Source organism: Spironucleus salmonicida, chromosome 7 (genome assembly GCF_000497125.1).
Source record: "Spironucleus salmonicida strain ATCC 50377 chromosome 7, whole genome shotgun sequence".
In the NCBI taxonomy this organism is placed as follows: domain Eukaryota; phylum Fornicata; order Diplomonadida; family Hexamitidae; genus Spironucleus; species Spironucleus salmonicida.
Genome location: NC_090602.1, coordinates 1,398,160 through 1,423,537, shown reverse-complemented (window position 1 = coordinate 1,423,537; position 25,378 = coordinate 1,398,160). Strand labels below are relative to the sequence as shown.

Sequence of the window (25,378 nt, the reverse complement as noted above, 5' to 3'; positions counted from 1 at the left end):
ACAAAAATCATTATAATTAATTTCTGCGAAAACTAAACTTTACAATTAAAAAAATCTTTAAACCTATATAATATTACTTATATTATATATTGGTTAACAAAATAATTAATAATATATTGTATATAATAAGTATAAAGATGAATTATATTAGTTAACTAAATATACATTATCAAATCATAATATAGTAAATCATTCTACTACTAAATGGATTTTATTACTCGTTAATCATTTAATATACTTTCAAGTAAAGGGTTTAACTAGTTGCTCATTTCTTAGTAATAAAATAGACTTATTATTAGGTACTAAGATTAGTACTATGAAAAAACGCTAAAGACTACTATTATAGATATTTGTTCATTTATTAAACACGATATTTATATTTTAGCGCTTACATCAGACTAACTTTACTTATACTAGTTCGATCTTAATAATACTGTTATGGTTTTGTTAAGAACTTTTAATAAAATTATTAAATATATAAGTGTTATTGATCCACCAATAGTGAGACTTGATAACGAATATTACAATGTTTTTACTTAAGAATACACTAACTATAAATTCGATTACCACTCTATATCATAAAATTATTGTTTGTTAAATAGAAATCGAACTTATTTGATGAAAGATGATAAAGTTATAAAAGTATTTGAAAAATCATTAGCATCGTATGTCGTTAATTATGGAGCTCCATGGGTATTTTTAGTGAATACAAAATTTCAGCTTAAAATGTTTGGCACTAAAGAAATTATAATCGAACTGCCTATACTTACAGATGTTAGTGTAGATTACATATAAGCATATGCAGTCACTTAAGATTAAGAAAAGTATATTTTTCAAATCAATGTTTGCTTTATTATTTCAGATAAGTCTAGAATGTTTTGTAAATATGTTATTGAAAATAATTAAGTTATTGATAAAAGTCTTACATTACATACAAATATCAGAATATCAAGAACATATCCATCATTTTTACGTTTAAATGCTTTGGTAGTAACAAATAATTTGTATATTGCTGAAAATTTAAGAGATTGCAAGTTGGTTCATACATTTAATGAGCGCATCGAATAAGTTTATTGGCAGTAAAAAAATTTTTGGGTTGTCCATGGTAAAACCTGTGAATAGTTTGATATTGATAATAATCTTCTAAACACTATTGAAAATTTTGATTATATTAAGTAGATGCTATTTTATAAAGGTTCATTGTATAATTTATAAGAAAATTGTATATAAAGATATGAGAATTAAAAACTTGTATATACTAAATAAATATACAATTGTATACATCTTCTTTACGATACCTATTCTTTAATATAGGTATTATTAAACGGAAACTGTTTATAGTTTTTAGATTTTGAGGATACTACTGTAATATTTGAGTTTTAAATGTAGTCAGAATATATATCTTGTAATTACTTGCAACCTTTATAAACTTTCATAGTTAAGACATAGACATATGATATTATTTTTTATATACCACTAATTAGGTGTTAAAAAGCATCTTATGCTTAATTAAATGAAGGATGCTTTTCTGTTAATTCTGAACTTTAATTATGTTAGATTTAGAGAACTAAATATGGCAATATGGAGACTCAACTTGAACATATTATATGTAATGTACCAGATTTGTCAATATTTTTTGAAGTTACTGGAGATTTCAATGATGAAATTGATATAAATAGCTAATTTGAATCACTTAATCGATTTAGCTAATTTTTCTAATCTGCCCTACCTTTTTTGGCTATGAATCAATTTAACTATATTGAGATTTAGACTAAATATAACAAAAATGATTTTCCTGAGTGGTTATAAAATTTTTATGCTACACTTGATTCTACTAACAAGATACCTAAAATAAGCATAGACTAATTACTAAATAGTAATATATTATATACCTCCCCCGTCTATCATTTAATTGACATTATAACTTAAATGGCAACTGGCTAATATTAACTTGAAAAATCTCCTCAATAAGTGTCATTATATTTTATTATATGTAATAAAGTTTAACTTCTTGCTAATTTATATAAATTATCTAATTAAGTTAAAGTTGCTGAATTTTTGAAGCGTGATTTTTCCATTTTAAGTAACTAATAGGCTGCTATAAAGAATGCATTTGTTTTATTATCAAAACATTAGTATGAAATGTCAGCTGCTTGGTTTATTATTGGTAAAGATTATATCAATGCAATTAAAATATTATCATCTGTTGATTATTTCAATAGTGCCATTCTTGCTTTACGCTCAGTTTAAATTCTTAGATTCCATGACTAAATTGATGATGATATCAAAAATATATTGTTATTACAAATATAAAACTGCTACTTATCTGATAACTTAAATGCTTTAGATTATATAGAGGCTGTTAAAGTTAATTAATTTATTTTAATCAATTTTTCAAATGAAAAAATAAATATATTATAAATTTTATAATTATTATAAGATTTAACTAAACACTAAATAAAAGCAACAGATATTCCCGATTTAGTCTCTTTCTTATATGCAGTTCATCTCTTTTATTAGGATATCAATATCTCATAATTCATTCTTTCTTTATCAGTGTCTTTATCTCTTAGATATTCATCACTGTATATAAAATTGTTGTATTAAAAAATATCAAACTAACTAAAAATTAAGTCAATTCCGATTTATAGCATTATTAAACAGAAAGAGGTCCTAAATAACGAAATTATTTCATTTGATAGCATTTCACTGCCGGTTATTGAGCAATGTTTTGATTTCACAGTCCCTAAAATTTTTAATTAAAAGAAGTATTCAACACTGTTATAGTTTTTATTTGTGTCCTAACCAAAATTTAGAACTTGTTAGAATCTTAAACTAGTATAAATTAATCTTCGTAGAATATTTAAGTCAAAAATATATGAATTTTTATAAAATTTGTAAATTGATTTCTTAGATATTTTAGTTTTGTTAAATATTATCTTTATAGTAAAAGAAATATTTGATGAAGATGAACACTGCTTTTATTGCTGGTAAAAAGTGGCTGATTATATTGGTAGGCAGCAGATGGAAAGGAACTTAGAGATACCTAGCGTTGAAAATTTGAATTAAGTATTTAAATTTGCAAGAACCTGTTTATTTTCAGAGTAGTAAGAAGTAGCTTTACTATCACTTATATAAAAAGCGGATCCAAAAGATGTATCATATATTCTTGTTGTTTTAGAGGAAAAGCTTATCTTTTGGCACAAATAAGTTAACAACTAGCAAACCTAGTCTCAAATTAGCACATTTTTAGATAATTACCGAATTAATAAAAAAAATGCAACATTTTTTGTTTAGCATTATCTTCCTAAGCATATTAGTGGAATTTACGTGCTTCAGTCGAACCCCACAATTCTGATTACCCAAACTAGCATAAATGTAGTAACTGCATTCATTCAGTAGTCTAAGTAATTTATATCTCAAGAGTTTTCTGCGGATTCCTTTGAAATTTAGCATTAAACACTATATTTAATTTCTGAAGAACTCATAACTTTATCTTATTCATTTTAACTTTAAAAATTAATAGAGACTACAATCAAGCCTAGATATTAAAATTCAGTTTTTTGTTTTTAAGAATAAAATCACTTTTATATTGAAATGAGTCCTAAATATATAGTTTTTAATGCTATAAATAGTAATTTGATTCGTAAACATATCTTATAACAAATATCTAAAATCATATCAATTTGTCTCACAAAAACTTTGTTTTTATGCATAGTTTAAAAAGAAAACCAAGATAGAATTTTACTACAATCAAGAATTTCTGATATACAATTTACTACTAATATCGAGATGAAAAAACTATTATAATCTAATTAAATTGAAGGTATTTATGTGGTTATGGATGGAAATTTAGAGCGGTTTTTATTAATTTTTTCGTCAAAATTTGTAATATTTGACGAAAAATTTTAATCCATTTCTGAACATCCGGTAGCAGTTTAAGGTGGATTTTGTGTTAAAAAGGAATAATTTTGTTGCTCTGATGTTAAGTTAAGTGTTTTTGGGAAAGGTAAAAGCGATTTCTGTGTATTATGCGGGTAAGAATTTTAAGGTAATGTTGAAGAAGGGGAAGGAGTAGAAATTGTGTGGGAATGATCTAATACATTACTTTAACTAATAAATTTATAGCCATGTAGATGTTATATTGTAAAATATTCATGAATTATCATTCATCTACTACATTAATACTTGAAATAATATTAATATCTAGTTGTTATAGTTTCCTTCTATGTTTAAAATCAAAAATCAGTTAAACATTCAATAATGATTCTCGAAGTATATGAATTTATTATAGGTGTTAAAACTGATAATGGTTAGAAATAACTTATTTAAGTTGGGTGATTTTTCTAGTTATTTAAACCCACTGGTAGTTTATTAATAAATAATTTGAATATAAATGACATATCTAGAATGAAATCATCAGGATAATCTGCACAAATTTTAATTATAAATAGCAAATATGTACGAATTATTAGTCGATGAAATTCAAATAATAGACATAAAAATATAGTACAATCATTAAGTTACTGGAAGGATATCATTAAGATCCTAAACCTCTTTAATTTCTTCTTAATCATCATTATTTATATCTGTTAACATAATAGACTATTTAGAGCCTTATTCATAGTTTTTAAAGTCTTAATCATAATTATATGCGATTTAATCTTGTTTGATTTTATTATAAATTTCTGCATTAATTTATCTTTCTTTTAACTGTTAAGTTTATGCCCATCTTCTCTCTACTCTGATGCTACCAGAAAATGGTATACCCTATTCAACATTAATATCAAAATCACATATGTCAGCTTAAAGGAGATCTCTATCACTTGGAGTATAATTTAGAATTTATGCTAATTATGCAGATTCTAGTAATACTACAGGTGGTTTCGGTAATAGGTACTCATATCTTGATGAGAAATTAACACCTGCCCCTGAAAATGAGTCAGGTTTAGCAGATGTTTTTCTAATAGGAGATAATGATCTATGCTGCACAGGTTTGGGAACAGATTATGGCTTGATCAGTCGTACTGGGGATGCTGCTCTAGGTTTTGGTAAATTTTACATTTAATGTCTCAAATAATGGTTTATGATATGTAATCAATTTAATTTAATATAATATTTTTAATAATTATTGCTATCATAAATCTAACATTCTAATAATTAAATAAGAATATATTAACATAGTTTATTATATTATGATTATTATATACAATAGAATATTTAAGTTATTATATAAACCACAAAAACCTCCTATAACTCAAATCTATTATTTATATAATTAAAGTTAATTTATATTAAGATTCAGCAAATCAGATCTTATGCCACTTCTTCAAATGGTAAAAGTTGGTATCAACGGTTTCGGTCGTATCGGCCGCATGGCTATGCGCGCTGCCCTCGCTATCCCTGAGGTCGAAGTAGTCGCCATCAACGACCCCTTCATCGACGGTGAGTACATGGTCTACATGTTCAAGTACGACTCCGTACACAGGACCGTCAAGGCCGAGGTCACCACCGACGGCAAGAACTTGATCGTCAACGGCAAGACCGTCACCTGCTACGCCGAGCGCGACCCCCAGCAGATTGCCTGGGCCGGCTGCGACATCGTGCTCGAGTGCACCGGCGTCTTCACCACCATCGAGAAGGCCTCCCTCCACGTACACGGCTCCGTCAAGAAGTGCATCATCTCCGCCCCCTCCGCCGACGCCCCCATGTTCGTCATGGGCGTCAACACCGCCACCTATGACCCCAAGACCATGCACGTCGTCTCCAACGCCTCCTGCACCACCAACTGCCTCGCCCCCATCTGCAAGGTCCTCGAGGAGTGCTACGGTATCGAGGCCGGCCTCATGACCACCGTCCACGCCGCCACCGCCACCCAGCCTTCCGTCGACGGCCCTTCCAAGAAGGACTGGAGAGGTGGCCGTTCCTGCATGTGCAACATCATCCCCGCTGCCACCGGCGCCGCCAAGGCCGTCGGCAAGGTCATCCCCCAGCTCAACGGCAAGGTCACCGGTATGGCCTTCCGCGTCCCCACCACCGACGTATCCGTCGTGGACCTCACCGTGCTCCTCAAGAAGGACACCACCTACGAGGACATCTGCGCCAACATGAAGAAGTACGCTGAGGGCGAGCTCAAGAACGTGCTCACCTACACCGAAGAGGCCGTCGTCTCCTCCGACTTCCTCTCCTCCACCACCACCTCCAACTTCGACGCCAAGGCGGGAATCCAGATGACCCCCAGATTCGTCAAGGTCGTCTCCTGGTACGACAACGAGATGGGCTACGCCACCAAGCTCATCGAACTCGCCCGCTTAGTCGGCAGCAAGCTCTGATCTTTTCGTTCTTTCTTATATTTCCATTTTAATATTGTTATAATCCTTAAAGCTCAATATATTAATCTACTTAGCATAAAAATTATTTAATAGTCAGCCCTTACCACTATTTTCGAGAATAAAATGCAAACTTAGCATTGATCTTATAGCGTAAGCGATCCTTAAATTTCACTAGTCCAATTCAGACCCATGATGAACACCAATAAAGGATTTATCTACCTATATTTTGTTCATCACTAAAAATTCTCGTGCTGAACTTCTCCAGACAAAAAATCTTTCTCACTTCTCGCCAAATCTCGCAAGTTTCATAATCTTAAAACTTAAATCGACACTATTTACTTTTAGCCGTACTTTATCCCCATGTGTAAAATTCTTTACTAAAACCTTTTAACAATCTATTAAGCAGAATTTTTCAAAAATCATCACTCATATAACACTTTCCCCATCACCAACCCGCGCTTTCCAGCCGAGCTCATCTGATTACCTTACCTTTACCCTTGGCCACAACCTCGCCGTCGGCGCCTACCCACGCAGGATAGAAAAGCTCGTACTCCAGGTCGTCATTTTCGCCCAAAATCGCGCTCATGCCGCTGCACACGCGCGTCCCGCATTACCCACAGCCGTCCAGCAGGAACAGGAACGCCAAAACGCTGTAGTACGCCCCCAGCTCGATCGGCCGCCCCAGCGCGTCCCCAGCGTACAAACTCGTCCGCTGCAGGAACCCGCCGCGTTGCAGCACGCGCTCGCTGCAGATAGCGCCGAATTCGGCGCATTTTTCAAGCCGCACGAGCTCGAGCCCCTCGCCCAGAAGCTCCACAACGCGCTATTCGCAGCGCGCCCAGCTGCTCTTGACCTTCTGGAGCACGGCCTGGCTGTAGTAGTACACGAAAAGGTAGTCCGAAATGTGCGGCGAGTAGAGCAGATTCTGCGCGTTTTGCGCGTCCTTCAGAATCGTCAGGAAGTCCAGGTTCAGCAGCGCCTTATCGCGCGTGAAATCGCTCGGAATTCCGAGCAAAACGGCCAGATTTTTGATGACGAAAATGTGGTTTTGGAGCAGCTTCACGAGCTGAAAAATCTGTTTCAGCATCGCGAACTGCTCCTCGCAGTCGTCAATTCCGGCCTTCTGGATCTGCAATTTGAGCGAATCCGAGAAGTTTGAGAGCTCCTCGATTCGGAAAAAGTCGGCCTCGCCGGTGTGGAAAGAGGTCGTCAGATCGGTCTTAATTTGCGTATTCAGGTACTTCAGGACGAAATCTTTCATGGATTTGTTCGAAATGTACTTCGCTTCGATCAGCATTTTTACCTCTTGCAACGTTAAATTCCAGGACTTCTGGGTGTCATTAACACGAATTTGGGCATAAAGAGCGCTTATATCAGTTGTAAAATTAAGCTAAAGCTTCGATTGAATGGCTGATTTATGGAGGTTCAAAAGGAGCAAATTCGACGACTATAGCTTCAGTTTCTCTTCGGTTACGACGTTTAAATACTTAGATTGGTTGATTTTTTCCATTTCTAAAGCTGATAATTTAATCGTCAGAGCGATAATTTAGTCGCTCATTCCTTTCATTTTGGCATTTTCCTACTCCAAAAAATGTAATTTGAGCAGTTTTGTCTAAAATTGTGCGTGAAGAGCATCACTTTCTTAAATTTACTTCTATAGGGTCTGAATTTGCGCAAAATTGTCCTGAATTTCGACAGTTAAGCCATCATTAATTTTCTTGAAATTCAAAATATCAAGCTGCAAATTTTGTGAATCTTACTCCAAAATGACGATTTGGTGTTCTTTTTCAGCCAAGTAAAGAAGGCGGTTTTCTTGCTCTGAAAATTTGGATTAAACTAAGTTTAGAGATGATTCGATGTGCTGCTTTTCAAGGATTAATTAGTTGTTTTTGGCTAAAACTTGATTATGGTCTTCTAATTGCTATTAGAGATCAGTAATGCGTAATTAGAGATTTTATGATTATTAAGATTTGTCAGTTAATGCTTCATTTAAGTGATCTATGTCGTTTTATAAAGTAATAATTTATTGCTGGAATTTTTCGTTTGCAAATTAATATTTTGTTTACTCAGAAAGGTCTTGATTGTACTAATTTTATACGTCTGACAGTTGCTGTTTTAAGAACTAAATTTCATTTTCATGTTCAAAATTCTTCATTTGGTGGAAATCCCTCTCTTGTTCTAGCGAAGGGTATTTCTATCTGAAATCTTGCACTTCTAAGGTTAAATCTGCAATTTGATCATGAAGAACAACCATTTAGTCTTCGTATAGTTTACGAAGATCTGCTTGCGATTCTTCATATTATTGTTATATTCTGGCTAGATCCGTACTTTCGATCGAATTAACCTAACTTATTTGTGATGTTGTAATATCTTACTAAAGAGTGTAGTATTTATTTTGTAAGTCTGTTAACATGTTCTATAATAGCTCATTTTATTATAAATGTGGACATTGATTATTCTCACAAAGATATTACTGTTTGTTCATATTTAATTATGATTCTGATAGTTAAGATGTATGCTAAGGTGCATTATTAAGTTATTATTCAGCTACCATCACCTAAGATTGTTTCTATGCCTATAATTATTCTTTTGCTTATAATTATGAAACTACAAGCTCTTTTAATTCGTTATGCTTTTCTTTAAGCTACGCTTTCAGTATTTTATTTTCATGATCAAATTGAGACAATTACTGCTATTTTTCCATACAATCTAAATGCTTACCTTTAAATTCGTTAAACACCTATATTTAGTTTTAAAAATCTAACTATTGCGTATTAAATGACTAAATTTGTACATTTAAACTATTTATTTATTATTTTAGTGAATCCTTTTCGTTTTCTAATTATTCTATTGTTGAAGATAATTCAACCTTATCTTTTTCAATTAATTACAACTATGATAAGCTTTAATTTATTTAGGTTTTATAATCATTTATCTAATTCTGCATTTCAAGCATTTCATCTTTCTATTACTTTAATAAGAACTAAACAGATCCATCTTCATCATTCTTAGATACAGTTTGCTCTAAGGAATTATAATTAGACTACGTTCTTTGCAGATCATCTAAAATTTAATTAAGTTCAGTTTTCAATCTCTAATTATTAAATTATAGTTAGTCACGCTCTGTCTTAACATACTTAAGCTATCTTTCAGTTTCTTCTAATTTTTATTTTGCTTACAGCTATAATTATTATCCAGTTTATTAAGTATGAGTTTACTCTTATAACTATTTCTTAACAGTTAATAATTCATCTTATAATAATGTATTCTAACCAGATAATTCTTTAACTGTATTCATAACCGTTTAAGAACTTGATAGATGTTGATCGTCCTATTTCATTCTCTCTTGATTTAATTTATGTTTCAAATCTTCGTACAGCGACTTTAACTACAAAATTTGACCCTTTTATTCACTAGTAGAGCTTTCGTTATTATTAGATTAAAATACACTATGGTACCTTAGTTTTTCAATTTAAACTTGAGTATCCTCGAGGAGTGTATCCTTAGTTGCACAACGTACTTTAAATTCTGTAAGTTATGTATTTATAGACAAGTATTCTTATTGCTTTTAATTATACTAAATTTGCAGTTATTACATTTAACTTTGTAAATCAATTATTTGTTATTCTGAAGTTTTGCTTTTGTTATTTTCATCTTACATTTTTTTGACTTAAAAATCTAGTTTTTCCTGTAGTTCTTGAATTTTTTAATTACTTTAAACATGCAATTCTTCTAGCTTTACCTAGTATTACTTCTAAACCTTCTGAGTTACTTACTATTTCATTTAATTAATTTTTTCTTAGTTATCATCCACTTATGCCGACAAAATTACTATTTTCTTATCTTTTTAAGAAACAATATGTTCCAAATTCGCAAATTTTTCTTATACTTCCTTTAAATTAACTTAGCTTGTTTTACACATATCTTTAACTTTCTAAAATTGGCTTAAAAACTTAGCCTTTGATTCTTTTAGATAATTATTCTCTTCTGAAAGCTCGGTTATTTTATTTTTTGCTTTACTAACATTCACCTTATATTTATTTAGTGTCGTTTCTAATTCAGCTTTTTCATAACTAAGATCACTGATTGTTTTATCGAAGTTTTATCTTGATAGTTCAGCCTACTCGATTGTAAATTGGCACTTTTATAACATTGAAGAAAGTTTAACATTATCCTATTCAAAGACCAATGTTTTCTTTTAAGTCTCCGAAAGTTATGCTTTTAAATTATTGAAGTCAAACTCTATTTACATATATTATTTTTCATGATTTTAAATTAAATTGATGTTTGATTAAATATCAAAATTTTACTATTAAAGTTTAGCCATAAGCTGGGATTTTTCGTCTTAAAAATGTTTAATTTCTTCTGCTTTTTATTCTATTTACTATTTTTATTCTTTGATATCTCGAGAATTTTATTATACTATAGTGCTTGTTTTTTCTTTTTGTTATGTAAGAAGTTATTCATATCCACGCACTTTATCCTACAACTCAGATTACAGTTACTCAGTAAATTCTTAGAGCTACTAGAGGTCATCCTCCAATTCTTCAATTCGATCTGTTTAGAGTACATTGACACTACTAGATTTTGCTGATTTAAGTTTTGTTGTGGCAGACTTCTTCAATCCAGATGGGGATTTTAAAGTTTTTTTTGCAGGCACCTTTGTAGCCTTTCGTATTAACGATGATGAGCCGAAATTAGATTCTGAGTACATAGACATTTTGTAATTCAAATAGCGCGGTTATATATAATATCGTATAATAATAATATAATGATTTTAAGTAATCGTTCCATAAATTTTGAAATGGACGGTAACTTTTAATAAGAATTTGTTAATGCTCAGTCATCAATGTTAGCATTTATGCGTCAATAAGAATAGTTATAGGGATAACTTCAGTAATTGAATGCTGAGGTTAAACACCGCGATGTAACTTTGAATGCTTTAAATGAGTCTCCTTCAGCTACCCTTTATAAAAATGCTGGTAAAGCTTACTTTGTCATGAATACTGATGAACTAAAGTAAGTTATGAATGTCAATACTGAGAAAGATAAGAAAGATATTCAGCTTATTACTGGAACTATTTCCTATGTTAGCGGTAAGGTTAAAGAAGCTGAGTCAAAAGTTGAGGAAATGATTAAAACAGCATAAAGAGGCGAATGAGAGATTTTACTTTTCTTTAATTTAAATGGGCTGTGCCACCTAGCTTTCCCAAAAACCTCCCAATGATATCCTATATGAAGAAAACTTAGAAAAGCCAGTACTAGCTAAGAAAATAACTCCACTTCGAGTGTGTATCATTGGATCTGCTCATGCAGGCACGGCAGCCGCCGTCACGCTTCGAAACTTCGACAAGCGCATGAAAATAACAGTTTTCGAGCGAAATAACTGCATTTCTTTCCTATAATGTGGGATTCACCTGGCCATCATGGATAACTGCGCAAACATTGACAAAATGTTCTATAACTCAGTAGACAACTTGAAACAAAGTGGTATTATCGTAAACTATCTCTGTGAGGTGTAATAAATTGATTACGGTACAAGAACAGTCTTCTACAAAGACCTAAGAACTGACTAACTTTTGACAGAAGAGTACGACAAATTGATTATTTCGCTAGGCTCAAAACCGTAGATTCCGCGTTTCCTTCGCAACGCAAATAACCGTATTTTATGGTGCAAAAACTATGACGATACTCATAAATTGCTCGCTCTTCGGGACTCGAAAATTGCAATATTGGGTGCTGGGCCAATCGGAGCGGAGCTTGCATATGCGTTCACTGTGTCCAATAGTCAGGTCTACCTAATTGACTAATCCTCTAGAATTCTTTAAAAGTATTTTATTGACTTTTATACCGATATACTTGAAGAGCAATTCGAGGAGCGGGGCTGCAAAATTCTTTTGAATGATGAAATCAAGGATGTGAACTGCACAGAAAATGGAGTTGAGATTGTATACGGTAAATAGCGAATCGAGGTGGATTACGTGATTCTGGCAGCCGGATTCGCACCGAATAACAAAATTGTTTTCTAGTCAGATGTTTTGAAGCAGATGAAACATACTAATTACGTTATTGATGTAAATTCAAAGCAGGAAACTAGTATTGCGAACGTTTATGCCGCCGGTGATTGTTGCTGTATTCGTCATAATATTAGCTAAAGTAACGTTTACTCTCCGCTTGCTACAAATGCGATCAGGTAGGGTACAATTGCTGCATACTAGATGCTTGGGTATGAACATATATAAGCACATGGCACGTAGGGGTCTTTTGGAATGCATATTTTTGATTATTGCATCGCATGTACAGGGCTGAGTATGGAAGAAGCTGCACATTAGTAAATGAAAAATGTGTCAAAACTCGTGCTTTCAGAGTAAATAATTCGTAATTTTTAACACAACGATGATTTTATTGGCTCAATAACGCTGTTATATAATGAAGAATCACGTGCAATTTTAGGTTGCTAAGTGATATCTTCGCTCGACTTAACTGGGTTTATCGATGTAGTTTCACTGGCTATTAGTGCAAATATGACAGTTAATGAACTTGGAATGTCGGAGTGGTGTTACAATCCAAGAATTTCCCAGTTTTTATCTTTAGTATAATAGATATGTTTAGTTTCTTCAATTTAAATTCCAGTATTCTTAGAAAATACTGACGATGAGGGGTCTTAGTAAGTTTTGTCTTAAAATCAATGAGTGACATATTGTATTAAACATTTATCACTTTTTATTAAAACGATTTAATACTCTATCAGAGTATTCTAACTATAAACAATAACATTATTATTAATTTTATATAATTTATGATGTATGATTTTTTGCGTTTTTAGTGCAGATTAAATTATATATAGAATAAGATGAAATTGTAGTAATTTGTGAATGGGATGTGGACAAATATAACTTTAGTATGCCTAACCCAAGTTTTAAAATGAAAAAGATATAGATTTAAGTTTAGATTTAGATATACCAATAATATAGAAATAGGTATCAAATCACGTTGTCATTATTGGATGCACTCATGCAGGAACAGTAGCGGCTGCAGTCTTAAGAAATGGGTCCAAAGCAATCCAAATAACGATTTTTGAAAAAAATTAAACTATTTCATTTCTATCATGCGGAATTCATTTGGCTCTTATGGGAGTATGCACAAATTTAAATTAAATGTTCTATAACTCAATTGCAACATTAAAATCATTAGATATTGAGGTTTAAGATAATACAGAAGTCTAATAGATTGATTATGGAGCAAGGATAGTGTATTTTAAAAATTAATCTACGTGTTTACTAGGTAGTATCAATTATGATAAATTAATTATAGCGACAGGCTCAAAACAGTATTTACCAAAACTTATCAAAATGAATTCTCCCAGAATTCTATTTTGTAAAAATTATAATGACACTCTTAAATTGCTGAAACTAAAATTCAAAACCGTAGCAATTTTAGGAGCTGGCCACATTGGTACAGAGCTGGCATATGCACTTACGGAAGTTAAAGCCAAAGTAAAGCTAATAGACCAGTCATAAAGAATAATGTAAAAATATTTTGAAGAGTTTTATACCGATATTATTTAGGATGAATTTCTGACGAAAGGTGCAGAACTTTTTCTTGGACAATAGATCAAATCTGTCGAATCTACTGATACTGGAGTATGTATTTTATTTGGAGACCAATAAATTGAAGCTGAATTTGTTATACTAGCTGCAGGTTTCTCACCAAATACTAAAATGGTATTATAAAGTGATAATTTGAAAATATTGAAACATAATAATACAGCTCTTTAAGTTAATTCAAAACAAGAAACTAGTATTCTTAATGTGTATGCAGCTGGGGATTGCTGCTAAATATTTAATAATTCAGTTAAGTAAGATTTGTATTTACCTTTAGCTACGCATGCTATTAGATAAGGTGCTGTAGCAGCATATCAGATTTTAGGAAAAGATATCACTATGTAAGGTACGCAGGGTTCATTTGGGATATAAATTTTTAGTTTTGCATTAGCGTGCACAGGTATATCTTCTGATACAATGGGAATATAAAATATTGCTAAAATTATGCTTTCAGAAGATATAATACGAAATTTTACTCCAACTGAAGATGATATTTCATCTATTATTATAATTTTTTCAGAGGTTACATTTAAAATATTAGGGTGCTAAATTATGGGAACTCGCGACTCTACTGGGTTAGTTGATCTGGTATCAATGGCAATATCATAAAATATGACAATTTAGGAGCTTTCAATGATAGAAATATCGTCAAATTCGAATATCGGGCCTTTTATGCATATATTGTAAAAAGTATGCTTGGCGGCATTTTTATAGGTACCTCGATTTGAAAAATAATAGTTAGATGAACAAATAGAGTGAATATATAGAGTTCACTTTTCAACATAATCTGATCTGAATATCTCAAAATTAATAGTTTCGCCATCGATTAAAGCTACAACTGCTCCATCACATTAGTTTGTTTTATAGTAGTTTGTGGCTCCAAATATTGTAAAAACACGTCCAGAAACTCCTATTTCTGCACCATCCCTAGCAGCCTCATGGCCTCTAAACAAAACTTCCATATTATTTTCTTCTAAAAATTTCAAAATTTTCCCCTCTGGAACTTACTCACCAACACCTCGCCTTGGGTTAGATGTGATAGAGAAAACTTCGCCATTAAATTCAATTTCAGCATCAATAATGGCAGTCCTAACAATATCTGACCACAATAAATGTTAAATTATATTACTCTAAAGCTAATTAGATTAAACAGGTAAATTTATCTCTCTATACGGATTTAAAGACCGAATAAATGAAGGGATGCATCCATGAACGCATAATACTTTTTTATTAAGAACTGCAACTAGAGGTAAAAATTCAAATGAACGTAGGAATACTTTCATGACAGACTCATAATTATCAAATCGTTCTTCGACCTCAGTAATAAAAGGAAATGCGTAGTTTTGACTGCAACACTAAGACTCCTGTTCATGATTTCCTCTTAAAAGCGTAATATTAGATGGGAATAAAATTTTAGCCAAAAATAAAAGCATAACAGTTTCCACGGATTGAACACCTCTATCTACGTAATCTCCAAGAAATATATAATTTGCAACAGATGGCAAAGCAAGTGTCTTAAAATAGTTAACTACGTCATAAAATTAACCATGAACATCTCCTACAATATAGCATTATTCTGAAGTTATATCTTGAACTGCAGACTGATTTTAGTAAACCTCTTAAAATTTTTAACATACTTTCATGACTAATTCCTCTTCTAACTCAACTTCCTAACCTACCTACCTATCTTCTAGAAGTAAATCAAAAATTTGTTAGAAGTCCATAATAGGAATGGAAATGTATATATACAAACAATAACATAAAATATTAAAGCAACATAGCAAAAATCATTATAAAAATTCTAGCATTAGAGTATTATGGAAAGTAGAATTATAATGACCCAACACAAATATTTAGAACAAAAATTATAATAAAGAACGAAAAGATCAGAGCTTGCTGCCGACTAAGCGGGCGAGTTCGATGAGCTTGGTGGCGTAGCCCATCTCGTTGTCGTACCAGGAGACGACCTTGACGAATCTGGGGGTCATCTGGATTCCCGCCTTGGCGTCGAAGTTGGAGGTGGTGGTGGAGGAGAGGAAGTCGGAGGAGACGACGGCCTCTTCGGTGTAGGTGAGCACGTTCTTGAGCTCGCCCTCAGCGTACTTCTTCATGTTGGCGCAGATGTCCTCGTAGGTGGTGTCCTTCTTGAGGAGCACGGTGAGGTCCACGACGGAGACGTCGGTGGTGGGGACGCGGAAGGCCATACCGGTGACCTTGCCGTTGAGCTGGGGGATGACCTTGCCGACGGCCTTGGCGGCGCCGGTGGCAGCGGGGATGATGTTGCACATGCAGGAACGGCCACCTCTCCAGTCCTTCTTGGAAGGGCCGTCGACGGAAGGCTGGGTGGCGGTGGCGGCGTGGACGGTGGTCATGAGGCCGGCCTCGATACCGTAGCACTCCTCGAGGACCTTGCAGATGGGGGCGAGGCAGTTGGTGGTGCAGGAGGCGTTGGAGACGACGTGCATGGTCTTGGGGTCATAGGTGGCGGTGTTGACGCCCATGACGAACATGGGGGCGTCGGCGGAGGGGGCGGAGATGATGCACTTCTTGACGGAGCCGTGTACGTGGAGGGAGGCCTTCTCGATGGTGGTGAAGACGCCGGTGCACTCGAGCACGATGTCGCAGCCGGCCCAGGCAATCTGCTGGGGGTCGCGCTCGGCGTAGCAGGTGACGGTCTTGCCGTTGACGATCAAGTTCTTGCCGTCGGTGGTGACCTCGGCCTTGACGGTCCTGTGTACGGAGTCGTACTTGAACATGTAGACCATGTACTCACCGTCGATGAAGGGGTCGTTGATGGCGACTACTTCGACCTCAGGGATAGCGAGGGCAGCGCGCATAGCCATGCGGCCGATACGACCGAAACCGTTGATACCAACTTTTACCATTTGAAGAAGTGGTGATATGAAAATAGTGATATGCACTATTTATATTCATATAATATTACATTTTAAATAGAACCAAGATTGTGGTTTACGTGAGTTTTTAAATATATAATAATTTTTATGTCAAATATTAGTACTATATATAATAAAATTAATAATGTTTCTCTGTAAAATAACTCAATACCCTCTTCTTTTTCTGATCTTTTCCTATCTCAAATCTTTCTTACCACGTTTATCTACATAAATAGTGTTTCTATTACTTTTAGCAGTTGACGCTACGTCCTTATGAATATTACTATATACAACTCTCTTTTTCTGTTATTTCTATTAAAGCTTGCTCTAAACTGATTTTAACTATTTAACTTTTTCTCTTTCTGTCAAATCTTCTCTATTAATAATTTGTTGAGTCTTCTCTTAAACAGCTGTATAGGCCTAATTTGTCCTAACTTTCTTACGCGCAATAGCTTCACGCTCCTTCTTTGTTCTTGGCTGTGTCTGCATATCTTATAACTTTTGTTTAATTTATTAAATCTCATCGCTGTTCAAAGGCCTAATCGGCTAGCAGTGCTTCTTTTCGTCTTCCTAAAACCATTTTGGTAACTAATCACCGTCATCTAAATAGAAAGTATGCCTGTTGTATCCAGATTCTTCCAGTTCTCTTCTACGTTTTCTGTGGGTCATGCATGATGCCAAAGCAATTTTTGTAGCAGTCGCCTCAATTTAACCTTTAGAAAGTTGTTTGCCTAGACTCGCCTCTTTGAATTTTGGAACTTCTTCGTCTAAAGCTTCAGTTTCAGCCTCCAAAACATCTTCTATTTCGTCTTCATAAACATCCTCTTCTTCTTCGGCTTCGCCTTTTTTCAAAATTTCAATCTCACCTAATCCTGTTTCTTTGGTGATACCATAAGCTTTTTTCATATTTTCAAAATCTTTTGTAGCAGTGATGCCAACATCACCAAACCGGTGCTCGTCCTTTAATGCATCAAGTTGCTTACTAGATTTTGCAAGTTCTTTGGCCTGTTTTGCTATCATTTTAACACGTTTTTCATGGGCTTTTGTTCGGGATAAAAGGTCTCTTGGTAGTGGGAATTGATTTGCAAATTCTTCGTCGGAGGTGTTGAAATCTTCTGAATTCTAAGACTTCTCAGCTTCTTGAACGAATTCACGCTGTTTAAACCACTCTTCTGCAGCTGTTCTAATGTCTGCGTGACCTTTGGCTTTTCTTTCCATTTCTTCAAGTTCTTTAAGACGATTTTCACGTTTTTAACGCTTATCAGCGTACTATGTATAATAGAAATCAAGATTTTCATCAACCTAATCAAGATACTGCTCTTAGTCAGCATCAATGTTTACTTCGATATCGTGACCAATTTTCTGTCTCGATGGATCGTTGATGTCAGAATCTGATTGGTCTTAGTCTGCACAGATTTCGCCTTCTCTGAACTCAGCTGTTGCTTGCTTAATAGTAAATAGATCTTTTCTTAAGTACATTGAAGCCATATCGTCAACATTCTCGCCATCGAATGTTGCCAACTTTTTGGCTTACTTTTTGATAGTCCTCTTATCTTATCTAACAGCTTGTTTTTCTCTGCTAATAATTTGGTCTTATAGAGCTTTTTCTTACTTCTAAGCTGGGTTTAGATCTTCTTGAACTTCCTCTTCTTCAAATTCCGCAACTTATCTAACTTCATTAATAGCAGTCTAAGCACATACTTCTGACAAAACCGTTTCTCTCCACTTTAAAAGTATTCGCAAATCTCTTTTTGACAATACCTTAACGTCCTATAGAAGCTATCCAACTTCGCTAGGTACTAACTATTTAATAAGTTCCTAAATTCTATTATACTCTTAGATTGAATTAATGATTCGCTTGTTAAACTTTACACCATCACCTTCTATTTACTTCACAAGAGGTTTAAAACGATAGTCTGTAGAAATATCATCTGTGAAACAGATTTCGCCAGCTTTTGCTAATAAACCAATTGGAGATGGTGAAATAACAAAAGATAGGACATCAAAATACTTTTTAGTTAATTCATCATCATATCCGGTTCTATGTTTGGTATTCAAATCTAACTTCTGAACTAAACCTTTTAAGTTTTCAACTTTTTCTTATTTTTCAACTTTTAAAACAACATCGGGATCAAGCATTTTTTCATCAATTTCAACATTTTTGAAACCTTAGCATACTGTGAATATTTCGGCGGAAGTATCACGTGACGATTTGGGCTTAGTAGTCTCAACTTTATCAAAAAGTTATTTAAAAACATACTATAACTGTAAAAATTCAGAATTTCTGAATATTTTTGTAACAAAAGTACCACCTTTCTTTAAATGTTTTATAGCAAGTTTTAATGCCCATAAAACTAAAATATTTTAAATATACGAATCTTGTCCATAATCACCTGAAGCATTAGGAGCCCCATCATGTACGCAAACATCAATCATGGCACCATTTAAAATCTTATTAATTTAGTTGCTAGTGGTCTCTGTCGTAATATCGCCCTAAAAAGCAGTAACTCCAGATATATCTTTAATGGGATCTAAATCAACAGCAATAACTCTAGATCCAACTGGCATATGTTTGACGGCTACTTGAGACCAACCACCTGGAGCAGCGCATAAATCTAAGCATGTCTTACTATCTGAAAGGAAACCATACTTCTTTTCTAATTATAATAATTTAAAAGCTGCACGAGAGCGATAACCAGTTTCTTTGGCTAAGTAATAATACATATCCTTACGTCCTTTACCTAACTTTGAGTGACGGCCCTGCATTGTGGAACGAAAAGAGAAGCGAACTATAATAATATTAATTATTATATTCTTAAATATATATTAATTTATAGTCTTTTCGTACTAACGTAATGAACATCTAAAATGACTGTCAAATCCGAAGATTCTATTAACTTCACTAGCATGAACTAAAAACTATCGGATCAAAATTTAAACTCATAAGCATCTGGATTTGGATCTCTAGACCTTTAAAATAATGTTATTCAATTTAATATCCAGGATGTATTCACGGTTGTAAGAAGTAAAAAACCATCAATTCGAACAAAATAGTATCGTATACTCAATATTACTGCTAAACAGCAGAAAGACTTCTTCATATTTACTAGAAAATCTAAATTAAGATCATATTTGACATAGTTATCAATTAAAGTATGTGATAGAAATATTAATTATATTAATTGGTAGCTTGCTGTAATTGAAAAATAATTTAATGATATTCTTAGAGTGTAGAAGTTAAAAGAAAGTCAATAAGACTTATTACAATTAAAAATATAGGATCGTTAAAAACGAATAGATGCGGCTCAGTTTAAAAGATATATTATAGGGGAGACAAAAATTAAATTCTGCTAAAAGTTATCGTTAGAATAAATTAACAGATAAGCTTGACCAGAATGATTGAATAAATTATTACTTAAATTTAGTTTTAATAAATAAAACTACCACATGTTATTAATATCTCAGTTTTGAAAATCTGATTGGTTTCGTATTCTAATCGATTATTATAAAATTATAATTGATTTTAAGTATCAATATAGTTCTCATTGTTTGTATAAATTTAGACATAATATGTCTAAAATAGATTAAGAATTACAAAATGATAATTCTTAATTCCGTTTCTATATATTTTATTGAACTAATTTATTATTATAAATAAGTGAATTATAAATTTGACTTAAAAATATAAGGTTCTTTAGAAATGTTAGTTCAGCTTGTTCATTCAGGATAGCGATACTTAGCAGATATTAAAGAAAATTAATCTACATAATTGATGTTTAATGAGATAATAGACTCACTTATACCTGATGAATCAACACTCTTCAGCAAGATTATTATATTGTATAGAGGATCAACAGTTCAAATATCAGATGATATATTGGTTTCCGAATTATTTTAACCTTCTGAATTTACTGAATTATATGTAGAGATTCAACAATTATCGCGGACGAAAGAAGAATCAATTTTTATAGTGGGCAGCTCAATTATTTTCTATATATGAGCTAGTGACTTAAATCTATCAGATAACTATCTCACTATTAATTACATCATTTTTAACATAACTAGGCCCTAGTATAAAATTATTACAAATAATAAACTTATCTTTACTAGTGTTATAAAATGCATAGGAGTTATCAGCATTAATTATTCTAACTTCCTCTACCGTAGTTATATTCCGTTTCCCACCATAACAAACTAGCTTTGCATTTAACACACAAAGTTATCCACTATGACATGCCGGCAAACCCATAATTTCAGTATTTTATATATTTTGTCCATCAAATGTTATAATATCATTCAATAGACTTTCAGTATCACTAAGTACCCTGATTCCTCCATAAAACCAAATTTTATTTTAAAACTCGCAGCATCCAGAAAAAGATCTAGATTCCTCTAAATTTAAAAATGGTTTAAGTTTTCTATTTTGAATTAAAAATATTTCGCCTGAAGTAAGCTGGCACATTGAATTCATACCAAATGCTAAGTAAAATTTATCCTTCAAAGAAAATATAGAGGATCCTTCTAAATTCTTTGGCAACTAACACAAAATAGTATAAACAGGGTTAAATGTATCAGTGTCAAAGCTGAGCTAATAAATATAAGGCCTACTACTAAATAGCAGCGTTTCTGAAGATGTTACAAAATATCGCATAGGTATAATTTTTAGCTCATGCTAGATATAAAAAGTACCTGCTACTAAATCCTTTTCGGTCTCATAAACCCTAATCCTACCTTCGCAAAGCTCAACAATCTTGAACTAACATTGAAACATTTTTATTTAAAATATACTACTAAATAGTAATAATATAGTTACTTCTTAATCCACTCCAATGCTCGCCAAACACTACAAGTTGCTCCTAGATCTCGCCAAGACCTCCGACACCGCAAAAGCGCTATTCGAAAAGCATTTCCCGCTAGTTCCGACAGAACCGAACGTACATTAAATATACTTTCCAACGCTTTTCCTATTCGCGTACGATGGTCGCTTCACTGCCGGCTCAGCCTACGCGCCTGATAACCCGTTCGCTGCCGAATCATTCATTTTTGCATCACTCTTTACACTCAAACTCATCGATGCTGCACCCCGAAATCCTGACCGTAGCGGTCGCACAGATGCAGGTGTCTCTGCGCGTAGGAACGCCGTCAGGATTGATCTGTTGCGGTAGGATAAAGGAGTGGTGAAAAAGTTAAATTGTGTGCTGCCTCCGTATGTGCGAATCCTGGCGGCCGCCCCAGTTCCTAAACCGGATTTCTCGCTTCGATTTAGCGCTAAATCCCGGATTTATGTCTATAAATTAGGAGTGGAAAATGAAAATTAAATTCAAATGTTACATAATTTCTGTTAATCATTCGTGGGGACGTGGGATTTTTCGAGTTTGAGCAATGAGGAGCGGGGGAGGAACTGCATCCGAACGATTCTGCGTTCGCAGTGTATCAAACGGGACAGTTAATGCGAGTTCTGGGTGTGTGGGGTTGGGTTTTGCCGCAATCAGGTGCGATGCATGGTCGGGGCACTACTGGAGTGCCTGGCGCTCAAAAGCGACGTAATTCCACTTTATCTCAATGGAGCACGTGCCAAATAGTATCAAATGGCGTCTAGCTACAACCTATGCTTTGTAGAGTGCGTATATATGCCGGAAATTTGTTGGAAAGGTGATTTTGAGGTTTCGATTGGAGGATAAATGTGGGGGAACGTTAGTCAGGAAATTTGGGCACAGAATACAGATGAAAAGCTAGAGAAAGAAGACGTTATGTGATGAAAAATGCTGTTTAAAGTAAAGTAGTGCTGGCTAAATAAATCAAATTAGTACTGTTGTGTGGGTTGGATTTAAAATTGAGAGTAATGTTCATAGTGTTTATCACTAAACTAATTGGGTATTTATAATGGTGTAAAATAATTTTATATAAATATGGTGAAGAATGGTATTTAATGTAAATTGGAGTTAAATTAAGACTTTATTTTTTTATATTTAAGTTCAAAATATAATATTGAGTATAATTACTATTCATAAATATATTTGTTTTTTCAAATCAAAAATACTAGGAAAATTCGCGATAGACAATCAATAGCAATAAATTGAAGTATAAATTTATTTAGTCAGTATTTAGCAGATCTATAAAATTTCATTTTTGACATAAAATACTTATATGGAATAAGGAAACATTACTATTTATTTGTACAATTTCCTATTTTTTTTAATAAACTTAAAACTTAAAACTTAAATTCAATATATCAATTCATTTTTAATTATTAATAAATGATTATTTTATGTAAAGATTAAAAGTAATACTTATGATTTATGAATAAAATTATTACTATTAAATTCTATTTGTGAAATAAATTAAAGATTCTATAAATTTAATAACTAATAAAACGTATATAAAGATTGAAAATAAACTCCATATGATATGTTAATAAAATTTTAAAAACATAGGATGAATAGCCACTCATAAAATAAAAATTTTATACTAACTTATAATGTCCTGAATTATTTCTTTATATATATTATTATACCATGTATAATTCAAATTTATTATGAACGATTTTAGTAAAAGTTTCGGTTAATAAAAATTTATATTACTATGTAAAGCCTGTATTATAGAAGATATATCATAAGAAAAGCTATTATTAAGTAATATTATATCATAACTGGTATTGACTTGCTTCAAATCTGCGTCTTTATTAAAAAAATGATAAACAATTTAATTTTTATATTCTATGTAATCTATATATTATAGACTTTCATTATAAAATATTTTAATATAAAAATTACCTTTATTGAACTGTTTTAGTACCGATTAATATATAACAAATTTTATCAATTAAATAATATAGCATTATTCTTTTCTTCAACCTTCATATAACTATAAAATTCTAATAGTATTATAGGATTGACAATTGTTTAATATAGTTCATATGATATGAACCCTTGAAAACTTTGCTACAAAATTAGTTTTTGAAATTAGTTTTATTACAGCATTGACTTTTTATTATCCTACAATCTTAAACACTAGTTTAATTTTCTTCTATAATTATCAACTAGAAATAATTGAAATTTAATATTTTAGACAGTTATCTTTAGTAATGGCTTCTAGTATTTTTGCGCAAATTTATAATATGCTTTTCGTAGAATTATTTTAATATAAATAAATTATATAATTAGAATTTTAATAATTTTATTTTGACGTTTATTATGGTAAATTAAGCTTAATACTATTTATTTTAAATATTGTATGAAATTAACTGTATGATTATTCCTGCATTATCTAGTTCTAAATTAATATATACTACTAGCAAGAATTTTAAAGTATGTAAGCGTTTCATTAGTATTTTAACTACTATTTAGAGAAATTTATATAAAATTAAACATTCAATAAGGGAACAAATTGGATTTTTCACTTTAGTTCCCCAACACTCACTCCTTCAATTGCAGAAATACTATTTAGTAATTTGTCAGTTTTTTCGTTCAGTTTTTAAATTTTGTCACTTATTCCGCTTTAATCCTTAACAACATTTTACAATTATTTTCCAGCTAACTTTTTGTCTATTTCCTCAAGACTTTTTAAAACAGAATCAAATGATCCAGATTCATTTACAATATCATTATTAAGCTAATTATGTTCTTATACTATAGGTTATTAATTACTTTATTTAATAATTGGACTGACATAGAAATTTTCTTTATATACACTTTTTTAATCTTAAACTAAATTTTATTAACTATAACTACTGATAATTTTACTCATTTTTAATGTATCTTCTGGTTAATGTCTTCTTTTAATATGTTATTTTAAAAAATCATCAGATTCAAAAAATTTAAAACAAACTTAGCAACGATGAAATGCACCTTAGACTTGTGTCACTTATTTTTTAAGCTTAATATTTTCTTAACGAATTAATTCATTAGCTTGTTTTATAGCAGCCATTTATTTCATATATGGTGGTGCTTGTTGAAGTGATACTAGTCTTTTATTTTCTTGAACTAAAAGCTAATATTATTACTTCATTGCATTTAATTCATTAGTTGAAGAATTCCCAGACTGGAACTAATTATTTTTACATGAAGTAGCTTAATTAGATTATTAAAGTTATTATCGCAAAATATCTATTTCCTATTATAATTAGTTTATTTTAAATTGATCTTAATTAGTAACAACCTACTATTAGAGCGTTAAATATTCTTAATTTCTTTGATTATAACTAAGTTATAACTATTTTATTTACTATTGATATGCTTAAAGTTAAAAATTGAGTGTTGAAATTTAATTTTAGTAGTTTTACACTTCTATTGGTGATTTTTACTGATTCATTGTGTTTTATATTTAAGTTTGACATTAACTCTCTACTATATCTGCCTGCTGCAGAAAATATTGTGAACAGAGTTAATTCAACTATAAACCAATTAGGAGTTATTATTATGAACATTATGTAAAATCGCCGAAAATTAGAGAATTTAAATACGGTTGAAGTTATATTATGCTATTTGAATATTAAACATCATTCGGGTTGAAGTTGAATATTGCATTATCTATAGGTCTATTCATAGAT

General features: G+C 32.2%; 15 protein-coding genes across 15 annotated transcripts; 8 read left to right on the top strand and 7 right to left on the bottom strand. All coding sequences in view use genetic code 6, as the record gives it.

Annotated features, from left to right (window-relative positions):
* Nucleotides 1-204: 204 nt before the first annotated feature.
* SS50377_27636 (RAVE protein 1 C terminal domain-containing protein) lies at nt 205-4,095 on the top strand (the record flags this gene model as incomplete). Its single annotated transcript, XM_067911421.1, has 1 exon — nt 205-4,095. One exon carries the CDS (start codon nt 205-207, stop codon nt 4,093-4,095), a length of 3,891 nt encoding a protein of 1,296 aa, XP_067762108.1.
* A 420-nt stretch (nt 4,096-4,515) lies between these two features.
* SS50377_27635 (uncharacterized protein) lies at nt 4,516-5,064 on the bottom strand (the record flags this gene model as incomplete). Its single annotated transcript, XM_067911420.1, has 1 exon — nt 4,516-5,064. The coding sequence occupies one exon, from the start codon at nt 5,062-5,064 to the stop codon at nt 4,516-4,518; it is 549 nt and encodes a 182-aa protein (XP_067762107.1).
* Nucleotides 5,065-5,333: 269 nt separating this feature from the next.
* On the top strand, nt 5,334-6,332 carry SS50377_27634 (Glyceraldehyde-3-phosphate dehydrogenase; the record flags this gene model as incomplete). Its single annotated transcript, XM_067911419.1, has 1 exon — nt 5,334-6,332. One exon carries the CDS (start codon nt 5,334-5,336, stop codon nt 6,330-6,332), a length of 999 nt encoding a protein of 332 aa, XP_067762106.1.
* Nucleotides 6,333-6,804: 472 nt separating this feature from the next.
* Nucleotides 6,805-11,052, bottom strand: SS50377_27633 (uncharacterized protein; the record flags this gene model as incomplete). The annotated part of the gene is made up of 1 exon (XM_067911418.1): nt 6,805-11,052. The coding sequence occupies one exon, from the start codon at nt 11,050-11,052 to the stop codon at nt 6,805-6,807; it is 4,248 nt and encodes a 1,415-aa protein (XP_067762105.1).
* Nucleotides 11,053-11,136: 84 nt separating this feature from the next.
* On the top strand, nt 11,137-11,493 carry SS50377_27632 (Prefoldin subunit; the record flags this gene model as incomplete). Its single annotated transcript, XM_067911417.1, has 1 exon — nt 11,137-11,493. The coding sequence occupies one exon, from the start codon at nt 11,137-11,139 to the stop codon at nt 11,491-11,493; it is 357 nt and encodes a 118-aa protein (XP_067762104.1).
* A 25-nt stretch (nt 11,494-11,518) lies between these two features.
* On the top strand, nt 11,519-13,024 carry SS50377_27631 (NADH oxidase; the record flags this gene model as incomplete). The annotated part of the gene is made up of 1 exon (XM_067911416.1): nt 11,519-13,024. One exon carries the CDS (start codon nt 11,519-11,521, stop codon nt 13,022-13,024), a length of 1,506 nt encoding a protein of 501 aa, XP_067762103.1.
* A 183-nt stretch (nt 13,025-13,207) lies between these two features.
* SS50377_27630 (NADH oxidase) lies at nt 13,208-14,695 on the top strand (the record flags this gene model as incomplete). Its single annotated transcript, XM_067911415.1, has 1 exon — nt 13,208-14,695. One exon carries the CDS (start codon nt 13,208-13,210, stop codon nt 14,693-14,695), a length of 1,488 nt encoding a protein of 495 aa, XP_067762102.1.
* An 11-nt stretch (nt 14,696-14,706) lies between these two features.
* Nucleotides 14,707-15,660, bottom strand: SS50377_27629 (Serine/threonine-protein phosphatase; the record flags this gene model as incomplete). The annotated part of the gene is made up of 1 exon (XM_067911414.1): nt 14,707-15,660. The coding sequence occupies one exon, from the start codon at nt 15,658-15,660 to the stop codon at nt 14,707-14,709; it is 954 nt and encodes a 317-aa protein (XP_067762101.1).
* A 162-nt stretch (nt 15,661-15,822) lies between these two features.
* Nucleotides 15,823-16,821, bottom strand: SS50377_27628 (Glyceraldehyde-3-phosphate dehydrogenase; the record flags this gene model as incomplete). The annotated part of the gene is made up of 1 exon (XM_067911413.1): nt 15,823-16,821. One exon carries the CDS (start codon nt 16,819-16,821, stop codon nt 15,823-15,825), a length of 999 nt encoding a protein of 332 aa, XP_067762100.1.
* A 174-nt stretch (nt 16,822-16,995) lies between these two features.
* Nucleotides 16,996-19,596, bottom strand: SS50377_27627 (putative FtsJ cell division protein; the record flags this gene model as incomplete). Its single annotated transcript, XM_067911412.1, has 1 exon — nt 16,996-19,596. One exon carries the CDS (start codon nt 19,594-19,596, stop codon nt 16,996-16,998), a length of 2,601 nt encoding a protein of 866 aa, XP_067762099.1.
* A 102-nt stretch (nt 19,597-19,698) lies between these two features.
* Nucleotides 19,699-20,220, top strand: SS50377_27626 (uncharacterized protein; the record flags this gene model as incomplete). The annotated part of the gene is made up of 1 exon (XM_067911411.1): nt 19,699-20,220. The coding sequence occupies one exon, from the start codon at nt 19,699-19,701 to the stop codon at nt 20,218-20,220; it is 522 nt and encodes a 173-aa protein (XP_067762098.1).
* Nucleotides 20,221-20,530: 310 nt separating this feature from the next.
* Nucleotides 20,531-20,830, top strand: SS50377_27625 (uncharacterized protein; the record flags this gene model as incomplete). Its single annotated transcript, XM_067911410.1, has 1 exon — nt 20,531-20,830. One exon carries the CDS (start codon nt 20,531-20,533, stop codon nt 20,828-20,830), a length of 300 nt encoding a protein of 99 aa, XP_067762097.1.
* An 18-nt stretch (nt 20,831-20,848) lies between these two features.
* On the bottom strand, nt 20,849-21,601 carry SS50377_27624 (uncharacterized protein; the record flags this gene model as incomplete). Its single annotated transcript, XM_067911409.1, has 1 exon — nt 20,849-21,601. The coding sequence occupies one exon, from the start codon at nt 21,599-21,601 to the stop codon at nt 20,849-20,851; it is 753 nt and encodes a 250-aa protein (XP_067762096.1).
* Nucleotides 21,602-21,659: 58 nt separating this feature from the next.
* On the top strand, nt 21,660-22,586 carry SS50377_27623 (TRNA pseudouridine synthase; the record flags this gene model as incomplete). Its single annotated transcript, XM_067911408.1, has 1 exon — nt 21,660-22,586. The coding sequence occupies one exon, from the start codon at nt 21,660-21,662 to the stop codon at nt 22,584-22,586; it is 927 nt and encodes a 308-aa protein (XP_067762095.1).
* A 1,639-nt stretch (nt 22,587-24,225) lies between these two features.
* SS50377_27622 (uncharacterized protein) lies at nt 24,226-25,374 on the bottom strand (the record flags this gene model as incomplete). The annotated part of the gene is made up of 1 exon (XM_067911407.1): nt 24,226-25,374. One exon carries the CDS (start codon nt 25,372-25,374, stop codon nt 24,226-24,228), a length of 1,149 nt encoding a protein of 382 aa, XP_067762094.1.
* Nucleotides 25,375-25,378: the final 4 nt, after the last annotated feature.